Here is a 25000-nt window from a genome sequence, read left to right on the forward strand (position 1 = left end):
GTAGTTGTTTTTACAGGGTTTTTTTTTTCTTCTTCATTTGTTGTTTCATTACCAGTCCTCCCAAGCTTAATGCAAAATTCAATCACACACCTCTGCCATACTCTCACGGGAACGTCATCTTTATCCTCTGTGACGAAACATACAAGGTGCTTCCACTAACGCAACAGAACTCCGGAGAATATGGTGGCCCAACTGCAGGTTCACATGCGTCAATGTATGCCATTCACAAACACCAGCACGGCATTCCCATATCTACCTCCATGAAAAAGAAATGGGGACAGCCTTGTTACTTTTCAGTCAGACCTTGTATTTTTATTTATTTTATAATTTAGGCCATATTAATTGCCAATGGCAAATTGTCTCTTTGTGTAAATATGGTGGGTGTGTGTGTGTGATACTGGTCCGTGTGATTGACTAGACAGCTGTCCAGCCCTGTTTTCAGCCTTTTGCCCAATCCTGGTGAGATAACCTTTGGTCCCCACAACCCTGAAATAGCTTGAGAAGAATGTGGAACCCACCTGGTGAACTCAGTCCAATGAAGACTGCAGTGTCTGCACAGCCCTCGAACGTGTTTTAATTGCAGTAATTTACAAAAACAAAGCAGTATTTTAAAAGCAGTTAAGCCCATTCAGACCTGAATAAGTATACTGTTTTGCCTCCAGCGCAGCCTGAATCCTCCAAGGGCTTCCATACATGAGGATTCCCAAACATTCCTAGAGGATTTTGGGCCATGTATCTTTCATGCAAGTCTTGTGTTTTTGCTTGTCTGTGAACCTCCCATCCATTTGATCCCAGATGTTCAAAGTTATTTGAGATTTGGGGACAGTACAGCTGTTGAAGTACACTATAGTAATTGTCATTTATAATAAATCTAACTTGGCCCGATAATGGTGATGCTGCGATTGAAGGGTCCTCACTCATTATAGTTATTTGTGTTAGAGAAGAGAGCAATTGCCAGGTGAAGTAGTACTGCTCATTGATCATGGTGCTGGGCAGAGTTTCACTGTACACTGTGCATGTGACAATAATGACCCTGTGTACCTATGTTCCTGTAACTAGTTTCAGATGACATGTGATTTGTGACTTGATGCATTATCTGTAAGAATGGTACATTGTGGGCATAAAGGGATGGATGGCAACCAGAGCTTATGTACACTATGGCATTCAGATGATCCACGATTACTAGTAAAGGCTTAATTATGTACTAGGGATCTTAAAAATCCAAGAAATGTGGTAAATGTTTTTTACACTATATGGCCAAATTTACAGTGTTCTTCATAATGTTTGGGACAAAGATGCATTTTTCCTTGATTTTCCTCTTCTGCTCCACAGTTTAAAAATACAAACTAAACAATTCAGATGCGAATAAAGTGTACATTGCAAACTTAACATTTAAGTGAATTTGTATTCATTTTAGTCACACAACACTTTTTCTCCATGGTCCCCTGTCCCCAACCCCCCCCTTTTCAGGGCACCATAATATTGGGAGCACCGCAATGGCAGGTCTGTTAAAGCCGTCCTGTTTAGGTCTTTGTCATGTAGTGCCTGCGTGCAATAACTGCTTGAAGTGTGCGATTCAGACTCCAGGTACTGAGGATATTCATTGGTGATGCTCTGCCAAGCCTGTAATGCAGCCATCTTCAGATCCTGCTTGTTTCTCAGGCTTGTCCTCTTAAGTTTTCCCTTTGGAATATGGAAGGCTTGCTTGATTGGATTTAAGTGGGATGACTGGCTTGGTTATTCAAGAGTTTTCCATTTTTTTTTAGCTTTGCCAGACTCCTGCAGTTCCTTACCCTCTCTACACTTTGCTCTTGCCATCTCTCTGGAGGTTCATCTTTGTCTCATCTGTTCACAAGACGTTTTTCAGTCTTTGAAGTCCTTTTCACAGACTGTTATCTGGCCATGCTGTTTTTGTGGTATGCATCTTTCAGTGTGTCCTGTCCATGAAGTGTTCTGCAGATAGTCGTCTCTGACACATCCACATCTGCCTCTTGGAGACACTTTCTTGTCTGTCGGACAGGAGTTTGGGGCTTTTTATTGACCGTAGTGAGGATTCTTCTGTCAGTAGCAGTGGGAGGTCTTTTTTGACCTTCCAGACCCTTTGAGATGCTCACCAGTGCATTCTTTGTTGTTCATGATATTCCAGACAGTTGATTTTGATTATCTTAACATTTTACTTGATGTCTTGAATGCTTTTATTCTTGTTTTTCAGCCTCATAATGCCTTCTTTGACTTTCATTGGCACAACTCTTGTCCTCATGTTGAACAATGGCAACTACAGACACTGAAGGGTAGAAGCAGGCCAAGGTATCTTATGAAGCAATGAAACGCACCTGAGGGATCACAAAAACCTTTGATGCCAAACATGGTGCCCTGAAATGGGGGACCATGTAGAAAAAGTGTTTTGTGAACGAGATGTCCGCAAATCCTCTTAAATGAGAGTCTGCAGTGTGCACTTTAATAATGTTTAAAGTGTTTGAGTTGTGGAGCAGTGGAGTAAATCAAGAGTACGCCATTAAAATTTAACTTTTTTTATTTAATGTTTCGTCTTCCTTTAAAATATAATGCAAAACAGTACAAATTGGATAATAAAGGTATGATGAAGTGTTTAGCTGCTGTCTAGAGGTAATCTTTCTGTGATGTGGCTTTTTTACAAATCTGACACTCCTCAGGTCCCAGTGGTGCCAGATTAGGGAAAGTCTACCTCAACTTTTTATGTTGTAATAAACCTTTTAAATTGGATTGAGTTTGGAAATGCTGCAATTAGTATTTTCTTTTTTTTGCCTTTTATATACTTTGGCCTTCTTGCCACGGATTTCGGGCTCAGGTCAAATGCCGCCCCCTTCTGGCTACCATGTATTATAACAATAATGATAGCAAAACAGCATGTCGGGCTCAGAATATCGCCACTGCAACCCACACTGGGAAAAGTTTATCAATCATCAAGTGAATGAACATAAACTGCATGTCTGGTGAAAGGAGGTGTTAGCCTAGACATGCAGTATAACCATTTAAGCCTGTGAATTGTAATATTTACATTTAAATTTTCATATTGATTTAAACAGTCAAGTGAAGTGAGCAGTTGTTTCTGCCACACACTGCTTCTCCAATATAAAGCTTCAGCAATGTCACAGATTGTTTTAAAATAAAAATTATAATCTCTGTAACGTAAACTTGAACTGATGTCCATGTCACATTACATGAGTTTTTTCATTAATTTTGGTTTTATTCACATAATCTTTGCAAATTGGAGGCCATAGGTTGAAAACTCCCATCTCACCAGTTGTGTAGTTGGACAAGTCTTCTTTTATCCTAAATCTTTGGGTGTTGACCCTGTGTGTTTGTCCGAGCAGACAACCAATGAACTTACACCTAGAAGTATAAAGTATATATATATATATACATGTAGCTGCAAGGAATAAGGAAGTGTCTATTTTTTGACCAGACAAATGGAAGAGAGACTTGTCTTTGTGATATTGTGTGTTTTGTGTACCACGTCAGAATGTCTAATCTTGCCATTCATCGTTTACTGTGCTGTAGTTTTAATGTTATCTGTTTGCTGCAGGTATCATAAAAATAACCTGAGCAAAGAAGAATTGGAAGCAGTCATTGTGGGCTTACAGAAGAAGGTTAAGATCCTTCAGCAGCGACACCGCCGGCAGGTAGAAAAGCTGGCAGCCATGGAGACCATTGTAAAGCAGCTGAAGAAGGAGAATCTCATTTCTGAGGAGAAGCTGAAAATGCTAGAAATGGTAAGAAATCTCTTCAGATGACTCTTTGGAAAGCTAAATTGTTAGGAGCAGAGGTTTTCCTGATTTTCTTTGTAAAGTACTCGACATTAAACAACTGTTTTTAATTTTTCTTTCTTTGTAGATTCAACAAAACAGGCAGAAAACTGAAAAGAAGGAATGTAAAGCTAAATTTACAAATGTAGTTCGTGTCAGTTTGAGCCGAGTTTGCCTAGCTTTTCTCTCACTTGAGTTGTTTTTAGATGCACTACTGGTCAAAAGTGTTAGAACACCTCAGTTAATCCAGTATTTCTTTAAATTTAATCAGTTGAAATGCAATGAATGGCCTAAAATGTTGAAAAGGTAAGCCGTAAACTGCAAGAGGTTTAAATTTTAAAGTTTAGGTTAGCAAAAAGTGAAATAAAACACATTATCTATCTATCTCTCTATCTATCTATCTATCTCTCTATCTATCTCAGAATATTACAAATAGGCCTTCTTCATCAATAACATTTATTTATACAGTATAGCACAGTTTCATACAAATGTAGCTCAAAGTGCTTTACATGATGAAGAAAGAGAAAAAAGTAAGAATTAAAATCAGACAAAAAAAATAGAAAAAATAAAATCTGCAGGAGGCCACGAGACCACCCAGCACCCTCTAGGAATTCTACCTAACATAAATGATCAGTCCTCATTGTATTCAGGGTTCTCATGGAAGGACTTGATGATGATGATGGTCACATGGACTTATGGCCTTTAATGAATCAATGTAGGGACGTCATGGTGTTTTGATCAGGTGGTGGTGCAGATCACAATCACAGAAAACCAGAAAGAGAAGAGAAGAGGGAGCAGGGGTTAGTATGGATTTTGGAGCCACCATGAATAGTAATGATAATTAATTGAATATACAGAGCATCAGAATTAAACTAAAATGAAGTTATGAGAAAGCCATGTTAAAGTAATGTGTTTTTAGAAGTGTTTTTTTTAAAGTGCTCCACCATATCAGCCTGGCGAATTTCTATTGTCAAGCTATTCCAGATTTTAGGTGCATAACAGCAGAAGGCCCACCCGCCTCACCACTTCTTTTAAGTTTAGCTCTTGGAATTCTAAGCAGACACTCATTTAAAGATCTAAGGTGACAATTTGGAATATAAGATGTCAGACACTCCGATATATAAGATGGAGCGAGATTATTTAAGGCTTTGTAAACCATAAGCAGTATTTTAAAGTCAATTCTGAATGAGACAGGTAACCAGGCAACAGTTGCTCTTCAGGGAACAACTAATAAGTTTCAACCTACAGATATTTTGTAGCAATTCAAATAAATGAAGCATTGCAAGTTGAAGCAGACAGTTTTCACAGGTGTCTCAACTTCTGTTGAATACCTAAAGCCAAGCCCATGTGTTTGTCTTAAAGCAGAGTTGGAACAGACTGTTACTACACCCTCTGAAGTACGACTTGGACAATATTCCAGTAATAATGGCAAGAAAATGGCAATTAACAAATGAAATGAGACAGAGCATTAGTACCCTTAGAAGTGTAGGCCTTTTGTTTAGAGAAATTGCAACAAAAATAAATCAAGTGTCACTGAGTATGGTGGTGTCCTACACACTCCAAAGGCAACTAGAAATTGGAAGACGTTCAGATAGGAAGAGATCTGGCAGAGCCAAAGTCACAAGCCAATCAGAAGACCAGTTTATAAGGGTCACCAGCTTGTGTGCTAGGCGCCTCACAGCACAACAGATTCAAGCACAGCTTAACAGTGGTTTGGAACAACAAGACTTTGTGCTGCACGTTTGACAGGGTGAGTGGCAGTAAGAAAGCCATTCCTTAAAGGACGAAATAGAGCCTTGAAATATCGAGTGTGGTTTACTGCCGACTGTAAGAAAGTCTTATGGACCGATGGTCAAAGTTTGAAATCTTCGATTCATCACACGAGTTGAAGAAAGGATGGTTCCTCAGTGTGTGACACCAGCTGTCAAACACGGAGGAGGAGTGTGATAGTCTGAGGTTGTTTTGCTGTAGGCAAATTTGGTGGTCAAAGGGTTACCTCAGTATTTTGCAGCACCACGCAATACCTTCTGGTCTGCATCATGTAGGTCAGTGGTTCATCATACAGCAAGACAATGACCCCAAACACGCCTCCAGGGTATGTCAGAACTACGTTAAAAGTACAAGAAGGTACACTTTAAAACATGGAATGTTTAGCACAGTCTCCAGACTTAAACCTCATTGAGTTAGTTTGTGGTAAGCTGGACAGAAGGGTGAAAGGAAAGCAACCGACAAGTGCAACAGATTTGTGGGAACTTCTGCAATGGTGTTGGGAAGATCTTACTGGCCAATAGAAAAAAAATGCCACATGTGTGTTTGGCTTGTTACATCAGCAAAAGGTGGCTACTTTGATGAATCAAAAGTTTGAATAAAACTCTTTACACTTAATGATTGCTCGACTTCTTTTTTTTTTTTTTGTATTTGCCATTGTTTATTTGTTCTATGCAATGATTTGATGAAACATTTACATTAAACTGCATGCATTTCCATAAAAACTGAGGTGTGTTTAAACGTTTGACCAGTAGTGTATCACAGGTGTCAAACTCCAGGCCTGGAGGGCCGCAGTGGGTGCAGGTTTTCTTTCTAACCCTTTTCCTAATCAGTGTCAAGTTTTCAATGCTAGTTAAGTTCTTCTCCATTCATTTTAATTGCTTTGTTTTTAAGGATTAAGTCTTCTGAATTGATTTTCTTCATTAAATGACAGCCAAACAGAAATGAGACATGAAATGAAGCCAACGGATGAGCAGCTAAATTGGGGCTTCAAACTCCAACCAGTTCCTTAATGAGAAGCTGATTCTTGCTGTTAATTAAACCCGTTATTGAATTCCATGGCTTGTTGCTGCTCTCTTTTTGCCACAGCAGACATTTCCAAAACTGTTAATATTCTGTTTTTTTTTCTAAGAGCTCCTAAAATGTTTTGGTAACCTGAGGGATGAACCTTACTCAGACCTTCATCTTTATTTTCAGATTTTGTTTGATGGGTACAGGTGAGCTGGTCATGTCCTGCTTGTTTTATATCTCATTACTGTCTGGCTGCTAATTAAGGAAAAAACAACTAAGAGGCCTGAGTTAAGCTAATTAAAGCTAAGGCTAAAGAAGTTAATTAGCATCAAAAACTGGTCACTAATTAAGAAGATGGTTAGAATAAAAACCTGTAGCCACTGCGACCCTCCAGGACTGGAGTTCGACACCCCTGGTTGTAGATAGTGCTTGTGTTGCAGTTTAACCAAACTTTAAAGGTTTGCATTTTAGCAAATGTTTAAAGTGTGCCTCCAGTTAATTACAAATTATGAACTGTGTGAGCTTTTAAATCAGTACATGCAGTGTTGGGCGATTCAAAATTCTTTTTTTTTTTTTTGTTAAAAATATTTTTAATAAGGAAGATAAGCTTAGAGTTAAAATTCGATAAAATATTTTTCATCTGTCTTATTTATACAGTACTAGACAAGCCTTGTGGCCTATCTCGGAGCATGTAGTCTCTTGGCGAAACACCAGAACAGCCGCCAACCCCTCTGCACTTCGCTATGTCCTATGTCCCTTTGAATTAGACATGCAGTAATTATTAGCAATGTGTGAGTAAATACATTGTGCGCAGATGTCTACCTGGTAAGTGAAGCCAAGGAGGAAAATGTGTTAGCTGCTGCCAAAGAGATAATGCTAAAGAAACAATGCACATCATAGAGGCATTGATAGACGCACTATAATTTGCTACTACCACATTATTTATGTTTAACTTGGGTATGGGAGTGATACATGACACTTAATATACACTACATTGACACAGAATGGCAATTTACACAGTAAAGGGTTCCAAACTGCTTTTTCTTCCACGGAGGATCACACGACAGAAACCTCATAACAATGCTCAAGAACACCTTGTGATCCTGGGGCTTCGTGAGAACCATAGAGAGCAGATCGAGCATTGTGTGGGCTTGTCTGCAGTGCTTCAGACACATAAAATATTTTTTTTTTTGTTCATGTTTATTTGTTTGCCTGACTGCCTTTATCCAAAGCAGCTTTCTTGCAGCAATTGAGTTGCATTTGGTTACATTCCCATTGTTATTTCTATTTGGAGCACTGGCAGTTTCAGTAACTTGCTCAGTTACACACAGTATCAGAAGCGAGGTTTGAACCCACTATCTCAGGGTCTGATCTGTAAAGAGTTGACCACAACGCAGTCCAGATGACATACTGCCTTCAGTTACACCCTGGGAGCATTTTTCAGTAATCTCCACCTGGTGATTCCCCAAAATAGAAGAAAAAAAAAAAAAAAAAAGAAATTAGGGCCGGGCAGTCAGTTTTTCACCAAATCCCACAGATAACTTCTAAAAAGTGATAGAATCTGTGTTTGTGTGAAATTTAAACATATTTAGAAACTGGGGGGGGGTATGCAGTGCGTAAAACGAATATTTCTCATGTACAAGTAATGTCAGATCAGTTTTTTCACCTAGGGGGGTGCTCCTAGACATGCCAACTGTACCTGTCTAAAGTTTCATGTTGATAACACAAAGAAATAAACAGTTGCAGCATTTGGCACCAAGGGGGTCCCTCTGCCCAATCCAAAGCCTCTTAAAACAAGGATCAAGGTTCAGGTCAATTTTATTGCACAAAAAAGTGTTCTGTAAAATCAGTGCTAAAAGCATTTGTCCTGAGCAGTACAGACACATCTTGCGTAAGTGTTCCACCCAGGGATTACTCTGCCTGTAAAAGTGCCAACAGCATCCGTGCTGAGCATTGCTCGAGAAATGATCTACTCGCTCGAGTGCTACCCAAGCAACAGTACAGACACATCTTCTCTTGGCCTCATAATGACGTCTTGTAATAAACGTCTTTCAGCAGCCCGGGTGTTGCACTCTCTTGACAATGATACACACAGTGATGACAAAGTGAACCTGTTATCAGTTTGAAACGTGCAATACAGTGAAATTGATTGTGATGAATCTGAAACTGATGCTCATGTCAGTCGCACATGTGCTGTTCACAAGCTGATGAGTCTGGAAAGGAAATCCACAAGGATTGACACTACTATTGTCACGGCTGTGATGTTGGATTGTGTATTTCACCGTGCTTCAATATATACCACACAAGCAACAGTATATACGGTATTAGAATTATTTTTATTATTGCTATTTGTATCACTGTTATACACTTCTGACATTTAGTGTTTTGCACATTTTACAGTAGAAAGATCAATTATAATAAATATTTACATTTTCAAGCCTAAAAAATACAGCATCTTTTGCATGTTTTTTCAAGAAAAAATGCTAAGGAGGTTAAGAGATACTGCAAAAGGCAAGAATGCAATAGATTAAGACTTATTTGGGTGTTATGGCCATGGAGAATGCCTTGACTGCTGAGCTCTGGTGTTTTTATTCCAACGGTTTCGCTAGGGTGACTTGCGCAATTTTGCTCCTTTCAGTCCTGTTCGTTACTTGACCGTTCCACTCTGACCTTTCCATCTCCCGCAGCCTTCTCTAGCTCCTGGTTTTAATCCTTTCTTCTTTTTGCCGAGCCGCATGGGGCCCTCTCTTGTGAAATCCACAGGTTGTGGGGAGGCTGGTGAGTTCAGACCTGAGTTTCTTTCACTGGTTTTAATTTGGATAGTCCAGTGGCCACTGACCTTTGTACTGGCCAGTGCCTAAAACAAATGTTCAGTCGGCCACTAAAGGGTTCCCCTTGAAGCTTCAAGAGCTGCTGGTACTGCCCCACTTCAAGTACTTGGGAGTCTGCAAATACCACAGCAGCTCTTCAAATTCAAAATTTGTGCGTGACACACTAAACAGGCTGCCTTCACTCCTCATCAGTGCACTCCTGCTAAACAAAATAAGTCCGCGTCTCCTGCTGTCAATAGAAGTTCCTGATAGCCGTTTTGTTAGGTGCCCGAGATTAAAAAAAAATAAAGTAAAGTTACGGCTGGAGTTTGGCACTTTGAGAAATTTTCTGCAAAAGTTTGGTGGCAATTGACGATGTTTACTTATATCGACAATGCATTCAGCAATATCATCGACCATCTGCTCAGCACTAACTGGTGCTGTAAAATGTTAACCATTAAAGTAAGATTAGCTGCAGTCCCTGCCTGTTTTTATTTATTTATTTTTTGTCCATTCTGTACATAAAATAAGACATCAGAAAGACAAACTTCTTTTCTGTTTGTGATGTCCAAAACACCCGTGTTCCTTATTTCTTGTTACTGCATAATTTGAATTGTACTTCTGGATGAGTATTCATTGGTTGTCGGCTCTCATGTGTCTAAAGAAAAAAATCAAGCCTGTTTTTCAATTGGTTTTGTCCAGCGAATCATGGACTAGTTGGACTGATTAGCTGGGCATGTTGCATTACATGACTGCCTTCACTTAGCATGTTGCTAAAATTATGTAAATGAAGGCTGTGGCTAAAACTCACTAGAAAAGTAGTCAAATGTGACTTAGCCGTAAGAATTAATTTTTAGTTTTAGTTTTTTGTGGTGGAAAACAACAAGAAATATTGCTCTTTGAAGCATCATCCGCACTTTCTTTCTGCTGCATAATCAGTGCATGCCATTCCACACCTGCAAAATCAATTCTAATTGTTTTTGTTTGTAACATCACTGTGTAGGAGTTTGTACATTTTTTAAAACTACACTAAACCTGACTTAAATGACAGCCAGATGCTTGTGTAATCAATGTTATAGATAGAAACTAAATGCCTTGTTTGTTGTGTCAGCATCGTCTTCCTCATCAGCTTTTCACAGTTCTTTGTGAGGTCAATGTGCTTGATCAACCTTCTCCATACAGCTCGGCCCTGCACCTCCTCCTCCTCAGTCAGACCCTTTTTTCTTCAGGATTTTATTTTGTTTGATCCCTTCACCTCTGCTTTGGCCACCCTCACTTTCTCTTCCCCTGGACTTTCATTCCTATCACTCTTTTGCTCACATCTTCGTTGTCTCTTCTTTTCACATGTCTTTACTATCTCATCAAACTTTCCTAGATTCATCTCCAACTTTTGTTGTAATTCCGATTGTCTTATTTCTTTCATACATCCATCTCAACATTTTCATTTTTGCCATTTCCAACTTCTTTACTGGCCAGGACTCAGCTTCATATATCATTGCTGGTCTTATCATTGTCTTACCAACCTCACCTTTTAACCTTTACCTTAATTCTTCGATGACACAATACTCCTGATACCTTCTTTCAGTTGTTCCTTCCATACTAAACCCTATGGGTTATCTCTTTATCTAATTATCCATCTCAGGCTACCACTGATCCTAAATATTTAAACTTTTCCACTATGGTCAATAGCTCTCCCTGCAGACTAAAGTCTTAGTCCTGATCATCATTACCTCATATATTTGTTAGTTGTCTTCTTCCTATTTATTTTCAGTCTTCTATCTTCCAAAGCCCTTCTTCATTTTTCCAGCTTCCTTTCCTCTTTTCTGGTGCTACACATACCCGTGCAGTTCATGGTCAGATGCTTGACACACTGAGCACGATAACTGTTAGTCTTCAACTGGGTACTGAGTTATGGCTTCATGTATTATATGTGCACGGGGAGTCCACCAAAACTGCTTCTGAGCTGGGATTTTCTCATTAAGTATCATTCCCTTCTGGACATCTACAACTGTGGGACATTACTATTCCCCTATTGCATGGCAAACACCTAGTTCCTATTTGCAGTAATACAGTGGAGTCTTGGATTGCGAGCATAATTCATTGCGGAAACGTGCTTGTAATCCAAAGCACTCGTATATCAAAGCAAATTTCCCCATAAGAAATAATGGAAACTGAGATGATTCATTCTACAACCCAAAACTATTCATATAGAAATGATTAATACAAAATATAAAGTAAAAATACATAAAAAAAATTAGCCTGCACTTTACCTTTGAAAAGAATCAGGACTTGTGTGAGGGAGACAACAGAGGAGGAGGAGGGTTATTGTGTAGGATGACTTTCACTCTAACTAACAGAATCCCTGCTCTCTGTCTCACTGGAATCTTCATCTTTTTTTTTTTTTTTGTTTTTGCGATTTTAACAATGAACCTCTCCAATGACAGTTGCTTTTGCCTGAAGAGTCATTACACTTGGACACAAAATAAAAAAATACTTATGCACTGTAAGGTTTCTAAACTCTTTTGGGATTCCACCCAATGGGAGGACACGTGGGAGAGCATCCCAAAGCAACCACAGGCTCCCAGGGCTGTAGCAGTTTGCCGTAAAAGTGAATCTGAAAAGATTGCGGACATGCTATAAGTGCCTGTCATTGATGGGTGATACAAGGAACATTATAAATGCGCAGGGCACAGTATTACTTGGCTACTAACCTGGCCCTGACCCTGCCTGACTTCTGTGTCTGTATAGTAGAGGGGTAGATCACACTACAATAAATAACCGTACTGTTCCTGTTTCACGCAGAATAAACTTGGTGTTGCTAAAGTACTGAGACTTGGCTTCGTTTTTTGGGGTGCAAGACAGGAACTCGCACATTACCACACACACACACACACGTTGTCACAATGCTATAGTAAACAGTATACGCTTGTACGGATGTTGACTATATGAGTGAGGCATGCTGACAGAGAATGGGAGACGATTACCCACAATCCCACACAGAGAGAGAGAGAGAAGAACCATCAGTTCAGTTGTGATCCTGTGACGCTCAGCAGACAAAGCGTATACGTACTACTCGTATTGCCAGACCTCTCTCGTTTATCAAGTTAAAATTCATTTAAAAATTTCAATCCAAGGTTTTACTGTATGTCTGTTACCACTGCTATGACTCTTTCTCCTTTTTTTAAGGCAATGGTGGCAATTCAGGTGTGCCCCCCAGGCCCTGCCATTCGACCACAGTGCAACTTTGTTGGCTACCTGGAGCCCAACCTTCCTGACTTGTGTTATGTGGTGGGCCCACACTGTCACCTCTGTGATGAATGGACTGACTAGCCCATAAACTCACCTGGGGCACTCTTTTTATATACCCCCATCTCAACACACTCATAACCAGATCGAAGTGATCAGAACCTCAAGACCACCCCTGGTGCAGACCTCCTCTAGCTGGGTTCTTCTCTGTTAGCCCAGCACTGCGTTTAACCAGAGTCCTTGCTCCCTCATACATATATCCAAGACGGTACACATCTCACTAGAAGCAAATGCAATTTATTTGGCAAAATCTTTTGGTCAAGTGAAGTTCCAAGTTCTGATGAAAATGTAAGTTTTGTGTGATTCCTTTCGCTCCTTACTAAGTGTGGGTGGATCCATGGGTCGGCTGTCCAGGGCTGTTTTCTGCCTTCTGCTTAGCTCAGGGCCCCTGCCACTCTTAAAAGGAGTAAGATGGTTTGAGAAATAGAAGCATAGTTTGAAGAAACCAGTTCAAAGTTTATGTCTTAACCCAATTTCTGCAAGTTTTGCACATTTTGATGCTTTATTTTTGTATATTTGGTTCATTTAAGAGGTTGAAAAAGAGAACTTATTACAGGACTTCTCTTTTTCTTTCACAGGCTTATCTTCAGGCCCATGGCATGGTGACTGAAACTGGAGATGCTCTGGCAATCATCTGCGAGGATGACAAAACAACTTACCTCTACACTGTGCCACAATCGGATGAAGACGAAGAAAATGTGATTAACATGAGTGATGAACAGTTAATCAGCCTGAGCCAGGATCAGTCCATCTAAAGTGAAGTCAATTTTATACGTGAAATAATGCAGGCCATTTTCCCCTAATCTTTCCACTAAAAGCCATGTGATGGCCTCTGCTTTAAATGGCCTTGTTCTTCCCATTTAGCAACTGTGGCATTCAAGAGACATCGGTAGATGCTTGATTCAAAGTGAAAAGTAAAAAATAAATTGGGGAAGAATCATGTTAAGAATTGAGCAGGAAACATTCCAGAATTTGCTTAGCAGGCCTATGTTTTTGTGTTTTTATTCTCTGTACACACTGGTCCCCTGTGAACAGAATACATGCTATGTGTTCAGTCATTTTAAAAAATATACACAGTACATTGCAAGGTATTTTAGCTGGGGGCTGCTGTACCTGCCAAAGATTGTGTGTCGTAGATTTGCACTGGATCCTTCTCCACTTTACACTGTGGCATTCCTTGAGAGCTCTGGGTTTGCCTTCTTGCTGTCACTGAATGTACAGATGGTTCAGTAAATCCTGCAGAGCTGGAAAATATTAAAAGAACATTTGACACTAACATAAATGGGCTGTGATGTCTGCTGCAGAAGTTATTGGGGGCTGCCATCATCCACTGTAGGTGTGCGTTAATGTTTTGGTTTACTATTGGGGCGTAGCGAACGACAGGTTTGTACTGATGGGATTTGCTTTTCTGGCTGTGGTGGTCAAAGCCATGGTTGATGTGTGTTTCGTCTTTTTCATGTTAGTTCATAAGGTATACAAGCACTGTGCAAAACATTTAGGCTCCAGGCATTTGTGAAAAACTGCTTTAAAGTGGAAGTGCTTTGACAAATGATATGAATAGTTTTTATAAATCAATAAATGTCCAGGAATGTGTAGCAAACAGAGAAAAAAAAAATGTCAGTCATTTTCTAACCTGCTTAATCCAATCCAGGGTCACGGGATACTGGAGCCTTTCCCAGCTAACAGAAGAGTGCAAGGCAGGAACAAATCCTGGGCAGATCACCAGTCCTTCAGAGATTGAACACACACACACAGGTCAATTTAGTGTCACATATTAACCTAACCTAGGGGCGGCATGGTGGCACAGTGGTAGCACTGCTGTCTCGCAGTTAGGAGACCTGGGTTCGCTTTCCCAGGTCCTCTCGGCGTGGAGTTTGCATGTTCTACCTGTGTCTGTGTTAGGTGACATGCAGGTTATGTGCATTGGTGATCCTAAATTGTCCCTAGTGTGTGCTTGGTGTGTATCTGTGCCCTGCGGTGGGCTGGCGCCCTGCCCGGGGTTTGTTCCTGCCTTGCACCCTGTGCTGGCTGGGATTGGCTCCAGCAAACCCCCATGACCCTGTGCTAGGATATAGCAAGTTGGATAATGGATGGATAGTCACCTAACCTGCATTTTGTGGACAGTGTGAGGTAACTGGAGCACCCGGAGGAAACCAATACAGACACTGGGAGAACGTGCAAACTCCATGCAGGGAGGACCTGAAGTTAAAAAATATATATATATATCAATGTAATGTCAATGATATTTAGTGTGGCCACTCGTTGCCTTCTCTTCGGTCTGTTGTTATGCAGTTTCTGATGGTCCCCACCTGCTTGGTGATTTCAATGCAGATTTTGTCTGCCTGACTTGCAGGCTCCAGTCCCACAGAGCCAGGTGTAATTCTCAAGTGAGAATACGTGTCCGAAGACAACCCTTTTAAAAACTGTCTTGTGAATTGCAATGAAATCCTACTTTGCACAGACTCCACACACACACAGCTTCGTCCTCAAACACCCGACCCAGCAGCCTCTGCTGGAGCTTCAGTGAAAGAGCAAACGATACTGAACAGAGCACTTGATGCCGAGAGAAAATAAAAAGCTAAAACTGCTGTTACCCATTTAGGTGTTCGGCAGTGCAAGGTAACTTAAGCTGGCTGTACCAGCAGTGCAGAACATCATCTGATTCTGAAGGGACATCGGCTTGATGTATTTCTCATTTATTGCACTCCGTTTCTGTGGCCGCCGCCTGTGTTTGCAGTCCTGAGACCTTGCCATGCTCTGTGGTAGGAGAGCTTGGACAGCACGTCTGGAAACGACCGTCTACTTGGTAGAGACGCGCACCTTGTGTCGTGTCACTGTGTTCACTTTTGCCATGATGGAAGATAAAAAGTCCGAGCGCCACATCTGTTCTGTATGGTTGTCCCTGTGACGATGCGGGTTCGCTCCATGCGCCCATCTTGCTTCTGGGAGCCCTTGAACCCAACACCATCAGTAATGTCACCGATGAGCTAGGCAGTGAGGCACAACAATGAAGCAAGGGGATGGTGCAAAAATGCAAAGTGCTTTTATTAAAACAAACAAAAACAAGTGTTCAGATAAATAGTGCAGTGCATTCAAATGTTTAAATAAATAATCCATTAAAATTAAAACGTGGAGGTTAAAAAAAAAAAAAAAAATAAATACTTTAAAACGAGGTTAAAACAATGGCTGGAAGCTGTCCTTAAAAACAAAGCCCGGCGCCTTTCTGCCGGCGACTCCCCTGCTTCTCCCATCCAGGCTGTGCACCAGGGGAACAACCACCCTACCAGCAGCTGACCTTCTCTTTCCGTTCTGATCAGGAGGCTTCCTGATCCCTGGCTTCGGTTCAGCACTCTCCAGACCGAGACCTGGGATCCACCTCCCCCCAACCCCCATACCGGCCAAGCCAGACGCTGGGGAATCCTCTTTCCCAAGCCTCCCGCCTCCCATTGTCTTCCGTGGCCAGCCATCCTCCTTCCAGTCACTTCTGCTTCTCACGATGCTCAGCGGGAGCAACCACTACCAGCTGCCCTAGGTGTCGGCCAAATACCCCACTAGGGCTCACTGCTCAGCTGCCCGAGCCTGCTCTTGCTCGCTCGCTCGCACCGGCTATCCTGTCCATTCTCCATGCAACCTTCTTTCTTTTTCAACCTTTCTCCCCGCTGGCCACCTCGTGCTGCTACTTATTATGGGGACGTGGATCAGCTGTGGAAATCGGCAGCTCCTAAAAACGATTACGGATGCGGATGACTCCTCACCTGTGCACTTAAGTGAGGTTCGCCCGCATCACGGATTCTCCAGGAACTGATCTGCCACGTGCATAACACCCCCTCGCTAAGCCACGAGTGCAGTGATTATTTATTTAAAAAGTGGCCTTTTTGACGTGAGCTGTGGCCCCGCTACACCACAGTCCCCTGCTCAGTTTTTTTCCCTGTACATCTGCTGTGTCTGTTTCATTTCATCACTTTGGTTCAACCTGTACAAGAATGGTATTGATCAGGAGCATCTTCACCAAGTATGCCAACTACTATCTTGCATTAAAAACTGGAGTTAAAGAACTTGATCGCCGGACACAGACACGGACGCCAAATGTCCCAAAACACATTTTTACAGTTCTGCACACAGTCCACCGAGCACAAATCACCACCAATATTCTCAGTCCGTTCTCTTCTATCTCTTTGCATTTTTTTCTGCCACCTCCACTCCTCCCATCGCAAGCTCTATCCTCTGCCTCTTGGCTCCTCGAATGGAGTGAAGCGGCCACTTTTATACTTCATATAGCGCCACATTGATGGTGAGCAGCACTGTAACGCAGTCCAGGGTTCGTATCCCAGGTCCTCCCTATGCGGAGTTTGCATGTTTTCCCTGTATCGGCATGGATTTTCTCCAGGTGGTCCGGCTTTCACCCAGAGACTTGCAGATTAGGTGGAGTGGTGATATTAAATTGGCCCTAATGTGTGGTTGTATGTTTGCCCTGTGATGGACTGGTACCTTGTCCTGGGTTTGTTCCTCTCTTGCACCCTATGCTAGCAGTTATAGGCTCCAGCAGACCCCAATGTGACCCTGTTCAGGGCTAAGCAGGTTTTTAAAACGATTGACTGACGAACACATTCTTGGTGAAGTTCTCTATTATGAGATCCTCCCCATCTTTCACCGTCAGTTTGGACCGAGGGCAGAGTCTGCTTTTTCTTACTGATGATGAGCTACATGTGGTTCAGTTTGCACCATTCAACAAAGTCCAGCGCTGTTATCCCGTATTCGTCCTCCTGATACTCCCAACTGTGGCTGTGTCATCTATAAAATGTCTGCCGATGACCTGATTAGGTATTGTATCTACAACAGGGGTGCCCAATGCGTCGATCACAGAGGTGGTGCAGGCAGAACACTTTGCTTTTCAAAAATTCTTTTTTTAAATGTTAGTCTATCATATATCCTCCCTAAGGCATGTGCCACTTGATTGACATACAGGGCGGCCAGTCTGAGATCTCTTTTCATCTAACACACTGGTCATCCTGCACGCACGATCAAACACGTGAGCTACTGCAAAACTCCGGCTGTGATCTAGTTAGCCTTCCAATTTATATCGAGTAAAGAAGGGATTAAAAAAAAGTTATTGTTTATGGACTGGATATGGAATTGGAAGAGGATTTTATTCTCTCACAACGTCACAATCGAAGTATGTTTGTCTGATCCGTCAATCTATCATTGCTATTCCAAAGAAGGAAAATGTGGAAAGGCACTTTCGAACTGTTCATAAAAACTACGAAACTGAGTTCCTTCCGAAAAGCGCTCTGAGCAAGAGAAAGGAGAGGGAACTAAAATCACAGTTAATCGGACAGCCGTCATTTTTCACTCGGCTGAATTCAAAAGCCCCTTGACTGCATTATTCAGCTCTACTTATTTATGAGAGTCAGCCTTTTCCCACATGAAGATTATTAAATCCAAATACTGTAGTGACCAGAAATGTATTGATTTGTTATTGTGCCATAAAGGTTATTCAGTTATGTAAGGTATGACAACATATATTTTATGTATAAAGTATACTCATATATACTGTATATATATATATATATATAGCATTTTTAATGTAGGTAGATCATTTCGACCTGGTCATTTTAAAAGTAGCTCGCAAGCCGAAAAACTGTGGGCACCCCTGATCTACACTGTGTGCACAATTATTAGGCAAGTGAGTATTTTAAACACATCATCATCATTTTTATTTATGTACTAGCCATGTGCGCCCAACTACGTTGCACGTGTTAAAGTTGTCCGTGAAGGGCTCCCTGTTTAAACGCGGCTGCCAGTCGTGAAATGGGCCCTTCGTTGCACAGCATTATGATTTTTTATAAGGGAAACAAAATTACAAAAGAAAACCCTTGGATATTAATTCGATAGGAACGGCCTACTTGGAATCTTCTTCTTTATTCCATAGCTGGCGCTTGGAGAGGGGGTCGACCTCTTAGCCAATACGCTGCTGTTGGTGCCGCTGGATTCCATGCTCTATTCACCACACTCTTCCATTGTAGTCGATTGGTTGAGACGGTTCTTGCTTCGATTGTTGTCAGTCGCTGGTTCTTTAGGTCGTTCTCTACGTGTTTCAACCATGTCATCTTCGGTGCTTGTTTTTGTATCCTCCAATCAGGAGGGCGTTTTCTCCATAGGAGTTTGTGCGGTAGTCGATTTTCATCCATCCTACAGACGTGGCCGAACCATCTTAATCGACGTTTTTGAATTTCCTCCGCGATCGGTGCCTGTTGATCGCACCATTCTCTGATTGTCTCGATTCGAAGGCGGTACTCGGAATCACTGTCCGAATCGTAATTATGTGGTGGTGTAGGAGCATTTCTGCTTCTGTCTGTTCACAGTCCGTCTCGTTTTCACAATGCTGTCGTTTCCTCTCACGACGTCTTCTCAACCATTTTCTCCAATCTCGCAGTTTGCTTTGTGGCAATCCAAAGAGTAAGGCAATAGACACGGAGCAATGGTTATAAAAGGGGGACACATAGGTATCCAGGCTCTTTAAAGCATAAATAGGGATCACTTCACTGACATGTGACAAGTCTCGGTACAACTGTGAGACGCGCAGCACTCGCCGGCTACAACGTAACAATAATAATTTCCGGAATGTGCTGTTACGTTGTCATTCATTTTATTAACTGTCTGTCTTTCATTCATATGTTACGTAGGCACGTACCTTTTATCTTCGGTAATCTCATTCTCTAAGCAGGCCTCAGGAGCTAACCAGCGTAACACTGTCCACCACCCCTTTCGTTATCCGGCACATTGTTGACATCCGTGAGTTAACAACAACGTACTAAACTGGAAGGTGGTCTACGCATGCGTGGAATTCGCAGACAAACAAAGATCAAGATCTAAATCTAAAATCTCTTTAGTTAATTTAAAGCACAACAATTTGTTTAGTTTGAATGTCTGTGTTTTGAGGTGCGACTGGAGTACTGCAGTCTTCAGTAGTATAAGCCTGGAGGAGATTCTTAATGCAGTGCCTATGTTTTAGCTGTCTCTCTACTGCCATCTAGTGCTTCTTCTTCTAATTCATTTGTGGACAAACAAAGATCAAGATCGAAATGAAGATTATATATAGAGATTCCGACTCTAGGCTGTACAAATTTGAATAGTTATTGGATTTAAGCCTATCAGGTGATGTGTATTTGTGTAATGAGGGAGAGTGCGGCCTGAGGAGATCAACACCCTATATCGAAGTGTGCAGAATTATTAGGCTGCTTGTCATCCTCGGGCAAAATGGGCAAAAAAAGAGATTTAATCTACACTAAAAAGTCAAAAATTATAAAAAGTCTTTCAGGAGGATGCAGCACTCTTGAAATTGCTCAGATATTGGGGCGTGATCACAGAACCATCAAACTTTTTGTTGCAAATAGTCAACAGGGCCACAAGAAACGTGTTTGGAAAAAAAAAACATTTGAGAAGAATGAAACGTGAAGTTACCAGGAACCCGTTATCCTCCAGTGCTGTCATATTCCAGAACTGCAACTTATATGGAGTGCCCAGAAGTACAAGGTATTCAGTGCTCAGGGACATGGCCAAGGTAAGGAAGGCTGAAACCCGACCACCACTGAACAAGACGCATAAGTTGAGACGTCAAGACCGAGCCAAGATTTTTCCAAAGGTTTTATGGACTGATGAGATGAGACTGACTCTGGACGGAGCAGATGGATGAGCCCATGGCTGGATCAGTAATGGGCACAGAGCTCCACTTCGACTTAGACACCAGTAAGATGAAGGGGGGGTACTGGTATGGTATTAAAGATGAGCTAGTTGGACCTTTTCAGGTTTAAGATGGACTCAAAATCAACTCCCAAACCTACTTTTGACACTTTCTATTCAAGCAGTGGTACAGGAAAAAGTCTGCATCTTTCTAGAAGACCATGATCTTTATGCAGGGCAATACTCCATCACATGCATCAAAGTACTCCACTGCGTGGCTAGCCAGTAAAGGCCTTAAAGATAAGAGAAAAATGACATGGCCGCCTTCCTTACGTGACCTAAAGCCCTTCTTAAATGGCAGATTTACGGGGAAGGAAAAGAGAACACCAGTCTGAATGGCGTCTGCGAGAGGCTACACACAAAGCTGTCAACAGATCAAGAAACTGACAGACTCCATGAATGGAAGGCTTGTTGAACAGAAGGAAGGCTATATTGAGCACTGACGTTTTTTTTGAAATGTCAGAAATGTTTATTTGTAAATTTTTAATTTTTATTATTCTCACTTTAACAGATGAAAACAAACAAGTGAGATGGGAAAATTTTCATTTTTCCTTTAGTTGCGTAATATTAATAGTTGCCTAATAATTGTGCACACACATGTATTCCCTTGAAAATGTTCACACTCACATTTCCTTTGTAAAACATTCAAGTTACAGGTTTATTACCCTTTTCGATTGACTTTATTTGTTCCATATCAAAATGAATCCTCAAAAATACAACTTGCTTGATAATTGTGCACATAGTGTAAAGTCTGACGTGTACAGAGTAAACAGCGAGGCGGCCAGTATAGTTCAGCGTGGATCCTCTGCGCTCTTCTTTAGCACGTCTGATCCTCAGTCCGTCAGGCACACAAACTGTGCTCCACCAAGTAGGTAGTCCTTAGGACACATTGGTAGACCAACCCTCTCTGACTGGACCTTCTGGCCCAGCAAAATGGTATTAAATGCATAAAAGAAGTCAAAAAGCAAGACCCTCATCCTGATGCCCCCTTTCTCCAGATGGGAGACTATTTTGTTCAGCAGAAAGGTGACGGCATCGTCCACCCCAATGTGGTCCTGGTAGGCCAACTGCAGAAGGTCCAGTGCTGTCCTGACTCGGCCAGTGGCAGATCTACAGTTTTCGAGCCCTGAAGCTTGAACTGTTGTGGGGGCTTCACCTTCACTACCAGAAGCAAGGTCTGGGTAACCACAGTTATCTTCTTCAGTGGAGTTGTTCCATAACAGAGCACCACAAATTCTTTAAAAGTGTAACCACTACGTCTCAAATTTTGATTAAAATTACCACATGTACTTCAGAAGAGTTCACCCACCTGACATTAAAGGGGTGTTTCTGCTCAGCCAGTAATTGGGTGGGGGACCATCTAGGAAAACTTTGGTTGCTGCTGGCAGAGGTGTTCGTGTAACCAACAGGGGGCGCTTAACCTGTGCTCTGAATGTGGATGACAGGGACACAGTGCTGTAAACATGGTGCCGTCCTCCGAATGAAACGTAAAACTGAGATCTTGACCCTCTGTAGTCATAAATGATCCCTGGGCATCTTTTGTGAGGAGTAGGGTGTATCCTGATGTCCTGGCTAACTTGCCCCCCACAGCCTGGTCATACTGGCCCCCTAATCATCCCCGGTCTCTAATTGGCTACACGTTAGTGGAGGTTGAAGTGACTCCCCACTCACTTAAGCATTTTGAGTAGTGAGAAAAGGTCTGTATAAATGTAAAGAATTATTCTTTATTATTAGTAGCAGTGAATTACACTATGTAAATTATTTTTGAAACTTAAGCTTCATTAGTGTCTAAATAGATCCGCTCCTGGCCCTGGAACTAAAAATAAGCAAACATTACCCTAAAATAAGAGTACTATAGGAAATCATTCCAAAAATGGTATAATGGGGGCGTGGCTACAGGTGGGCAGGGCCCACCACCCAAATGAAAAAGCCAAAGTTTTTGTTATTGTGTCTTCCATTCTACATTTCTGAATGCCCTTCCCAGAAATGGCACTGGTTGACTTTTGTTTTTTTTTTTCCCCATCACTACACTGTAAATGCAGTTGGGCTCCCACCCCAATAGGCTCCACGGAACGCGACTTAAGAGCCGAAAGGGGAACCTTTGTTTGCTTACCTGACTGACCCGCTTCTAACTGCGGTCTTGTCACTTCATCATAGCAGATTACCGTTATGGTTTAAACACAAAAGGTAAAACTGACAAAGCGTACTTGAGTTCAGGAGTAAAAGTATCACCTCTTCCAACAGAATAACCAACATTACATTTGCCAGACAATTCGTAATAAGTCTAGTGCCCGATTAGGATTAATGTTATCGATGTTAATGTTGATTTATTTTTTATAATTATGTCTTTCATTTTTCTATTATTTAATATGTAAAGCACTTTGAGCTACTGTTTGTATGAAAATGTGCTATATAAATAAATGTTGTTGTTGTTGTTAGGATTCATACAACATACGTAACTGCATGCGCGATTATTTACTGTAACAGCGCCCTTTAATACAGCGTGAATAATATCCGGCTGACTTCACGTGATTTGAATGTTCTTGCCCAGCCTTCGGCGCGCGCATTTCCTCATTGGCTTTTGGCCTGTCAATTGGAAATCTCTTGACCAATGATATTAAGGCACTGTCAGTTTGAATTTTCTACTCAGCCCGCCTCTTTGCGCGTGCCCGGGCCTGTAGCGGAGCGTGCGCGAGGCTTCGGCGTGAATAAAGACTCGGGATTTTTAAACGCGGTTGAGCTATGGCTCGCGTGACCGCAGTGGTTGGACGTTAAGTGTTAAAAAAAAAAGAAAAAGAAAATTAGAAAAAAAAAATAATAAGTAAAGACAAAGAAGTAGTTGAGTCCGGGTGTGTCACTGTTCGTCCGGAGAGTCCCAAGCTGAACTCTGAGTTGATTTATTTTAAAGTCGTTCGCCGGATACACACGCACAGAGTTTGGTTTGAAGTGAAGTCGAGTCACCGTTGGAAGTTTACTTCGGGATAATACGATGGCCGAATGGGGGCTCGACGGACAGCACAACGGTACCTTCACGAGTCGGATTAAAAAACTGCTTCATTCTCCGCCGGCACTTCGGCTTGCGAGGAGGAGCCGTCAGCACCAGCAGCAACAGGCGAAGAGCCTTCACAACCGGGTAAGGAGCCCGCCGCTTTCCCCGCGGCCGCTTGGGCGCCAGGCAGCGGCTTTCTTTCCGGGGGTGTTTTGGGGGATACGCGCTTGTAGGTGAGCAGCAGGCGGGCGTTCAGGCGACTTGTTACTGTTTGAACGAGAAGTTTTTGGCCGTTGTCGAGTTGACAGGGCTCGGCTGGCGAGTGCCAACTTGTCCGTTAGTCGTGGAATCCCACTTGACGAAGCGCTGCACGGAGTGCGGATTGCCGCCCCTTGTTGTGCGTGAAGCTTTAGAAAGTCGGAGTGTTTGTGGGGATTGAGCTGACCCGACTCGGTCAGCCCGTCATGCCCTCCTTTACTTTGAGTCGCGAAGTGGTGACATTAGGACATTGTAAACTGAGACCCCCATGGTCGCTCCAGTGTGGTCTCTTTAAACAAATCGGTGATTCCTTACCCCCCCAATCCGCCGCGCCGCGCCGCATACCCCCACAGCACCAGAAGGCCTTCTCCAGATGTGCCCGAGCTGTCAGCGCTGCTCCGCTTTAACATCTGGAAACCGCTGAGCACGTTCATGGATCACTGAAGGTGTCGTGTTGGTTCAGAGCCGGACTGCAGAAGGCGGGGTCCGCAGTGCTGCGACGGACGATTTTATATAGCGCCTTTCTGTAGTGCCCAGATTGCAGCCTGTTGGAGAGGATAAAGGAACAGACGGGTTTATATGGCACCTTTTTTCCTAATATCCACACTGGAGCCAATAATGCAACACAGTTTTATGTCGCATCTTTAACTGGTGTTCACAATCCAGGCTGTTAAAGGTGATAATGCGGTAGGTTTCTAGAGCGCCTTTCTGTAGCGTTCAGACCGCATGCTGCTGGTGATAAAATGGCATTTAGTTTTATAAATCACCAGTATAAACGACAGGGGGTGCAGGTTTATGTCGTGCCTCACTAATAAAGCAACACGGATTTAGATCGATACTTTATTAATCCCAAGGGGAAATTCACCTACTCCAGCAGCAGCATACTGATAAAAACAATATTAAATTAAAGAGTGATAACAATGCAGGTATAACAAACAATAACTTTGTATAATATTAACGTTAACCCCCCCGGGTGGAATTAAAGAGTCGCATAGCGTGGGGTCTCCTCAGTCTGTCAGTGGAGCAGGACGGTGACAGCAGTCTGTCTCTGAAGCTGCTCCTCTGTCTGGAGATGATCCTGTTCAGTGGATGCAGTGGATTCTCCATGATTGACAGGAGTCTGCTCAGCGCCCGTCGCTCTGCCACAGATGTCAAACTGTCCAGCTCTGTGCCTACAATAGGGCCTGCCTTCCTCACCAGTTTGTCCAGATGTGAGGCGTCCCTCTTCTTTATGCTGCCTCCCCAGCACACCACCGCGTAGAAGAGGGCGCTCACCACAACTGTCTGGTAGAACATCTGCAGCATCTCATTGCAGATGTTGAAGGACGCCAGCC

General features: G+C 42.3%; 1 protein-coding gene across 1 annotated transcript; it reads left to right on the forward strand.

The window, feature by feature from the left end:
- The first annotated feature begins 3452 nt into the window (after positions 1-3452).
- Positions 3453-13957, forward strand: LOC120521977 (THAP domain-containing protein 5-like). The gene is made up of 2 exons (XM_039743227.1): positions 3453-3752; positions 13258-13957. Exons 1-2 carry the CDS (start codon positions 3546-3548, stop codon positions 13432-13434), a joined length of 384 nt encoding a protein of 127 aa, XP_039599161.1. The 5' UTR covers positions 3453-3545; the 3' UTR covers positions 13435-13957.
- The last annotated feature ends 11043 nt before the right edge of the window (positions 13958-25000 follow it).

Source organism: Polypterus senegalus, unplaced genomic scaffold (assembly GCF_016835505.1).
Source record: "Polypterus senegalus isolate Bchr_013 unplaced genomic scaffold, ASM1683550v1 scaffold_303, whole genome shotgun sequence".
In the NCBI taxonomy this organism is placed as follows: domain Eukaryota; kingdom Metazoa; phylum Chordata; class Cladistia; order Polypteriformes; family Polypteridae; genus Polypterus; species Polypterus senegalus.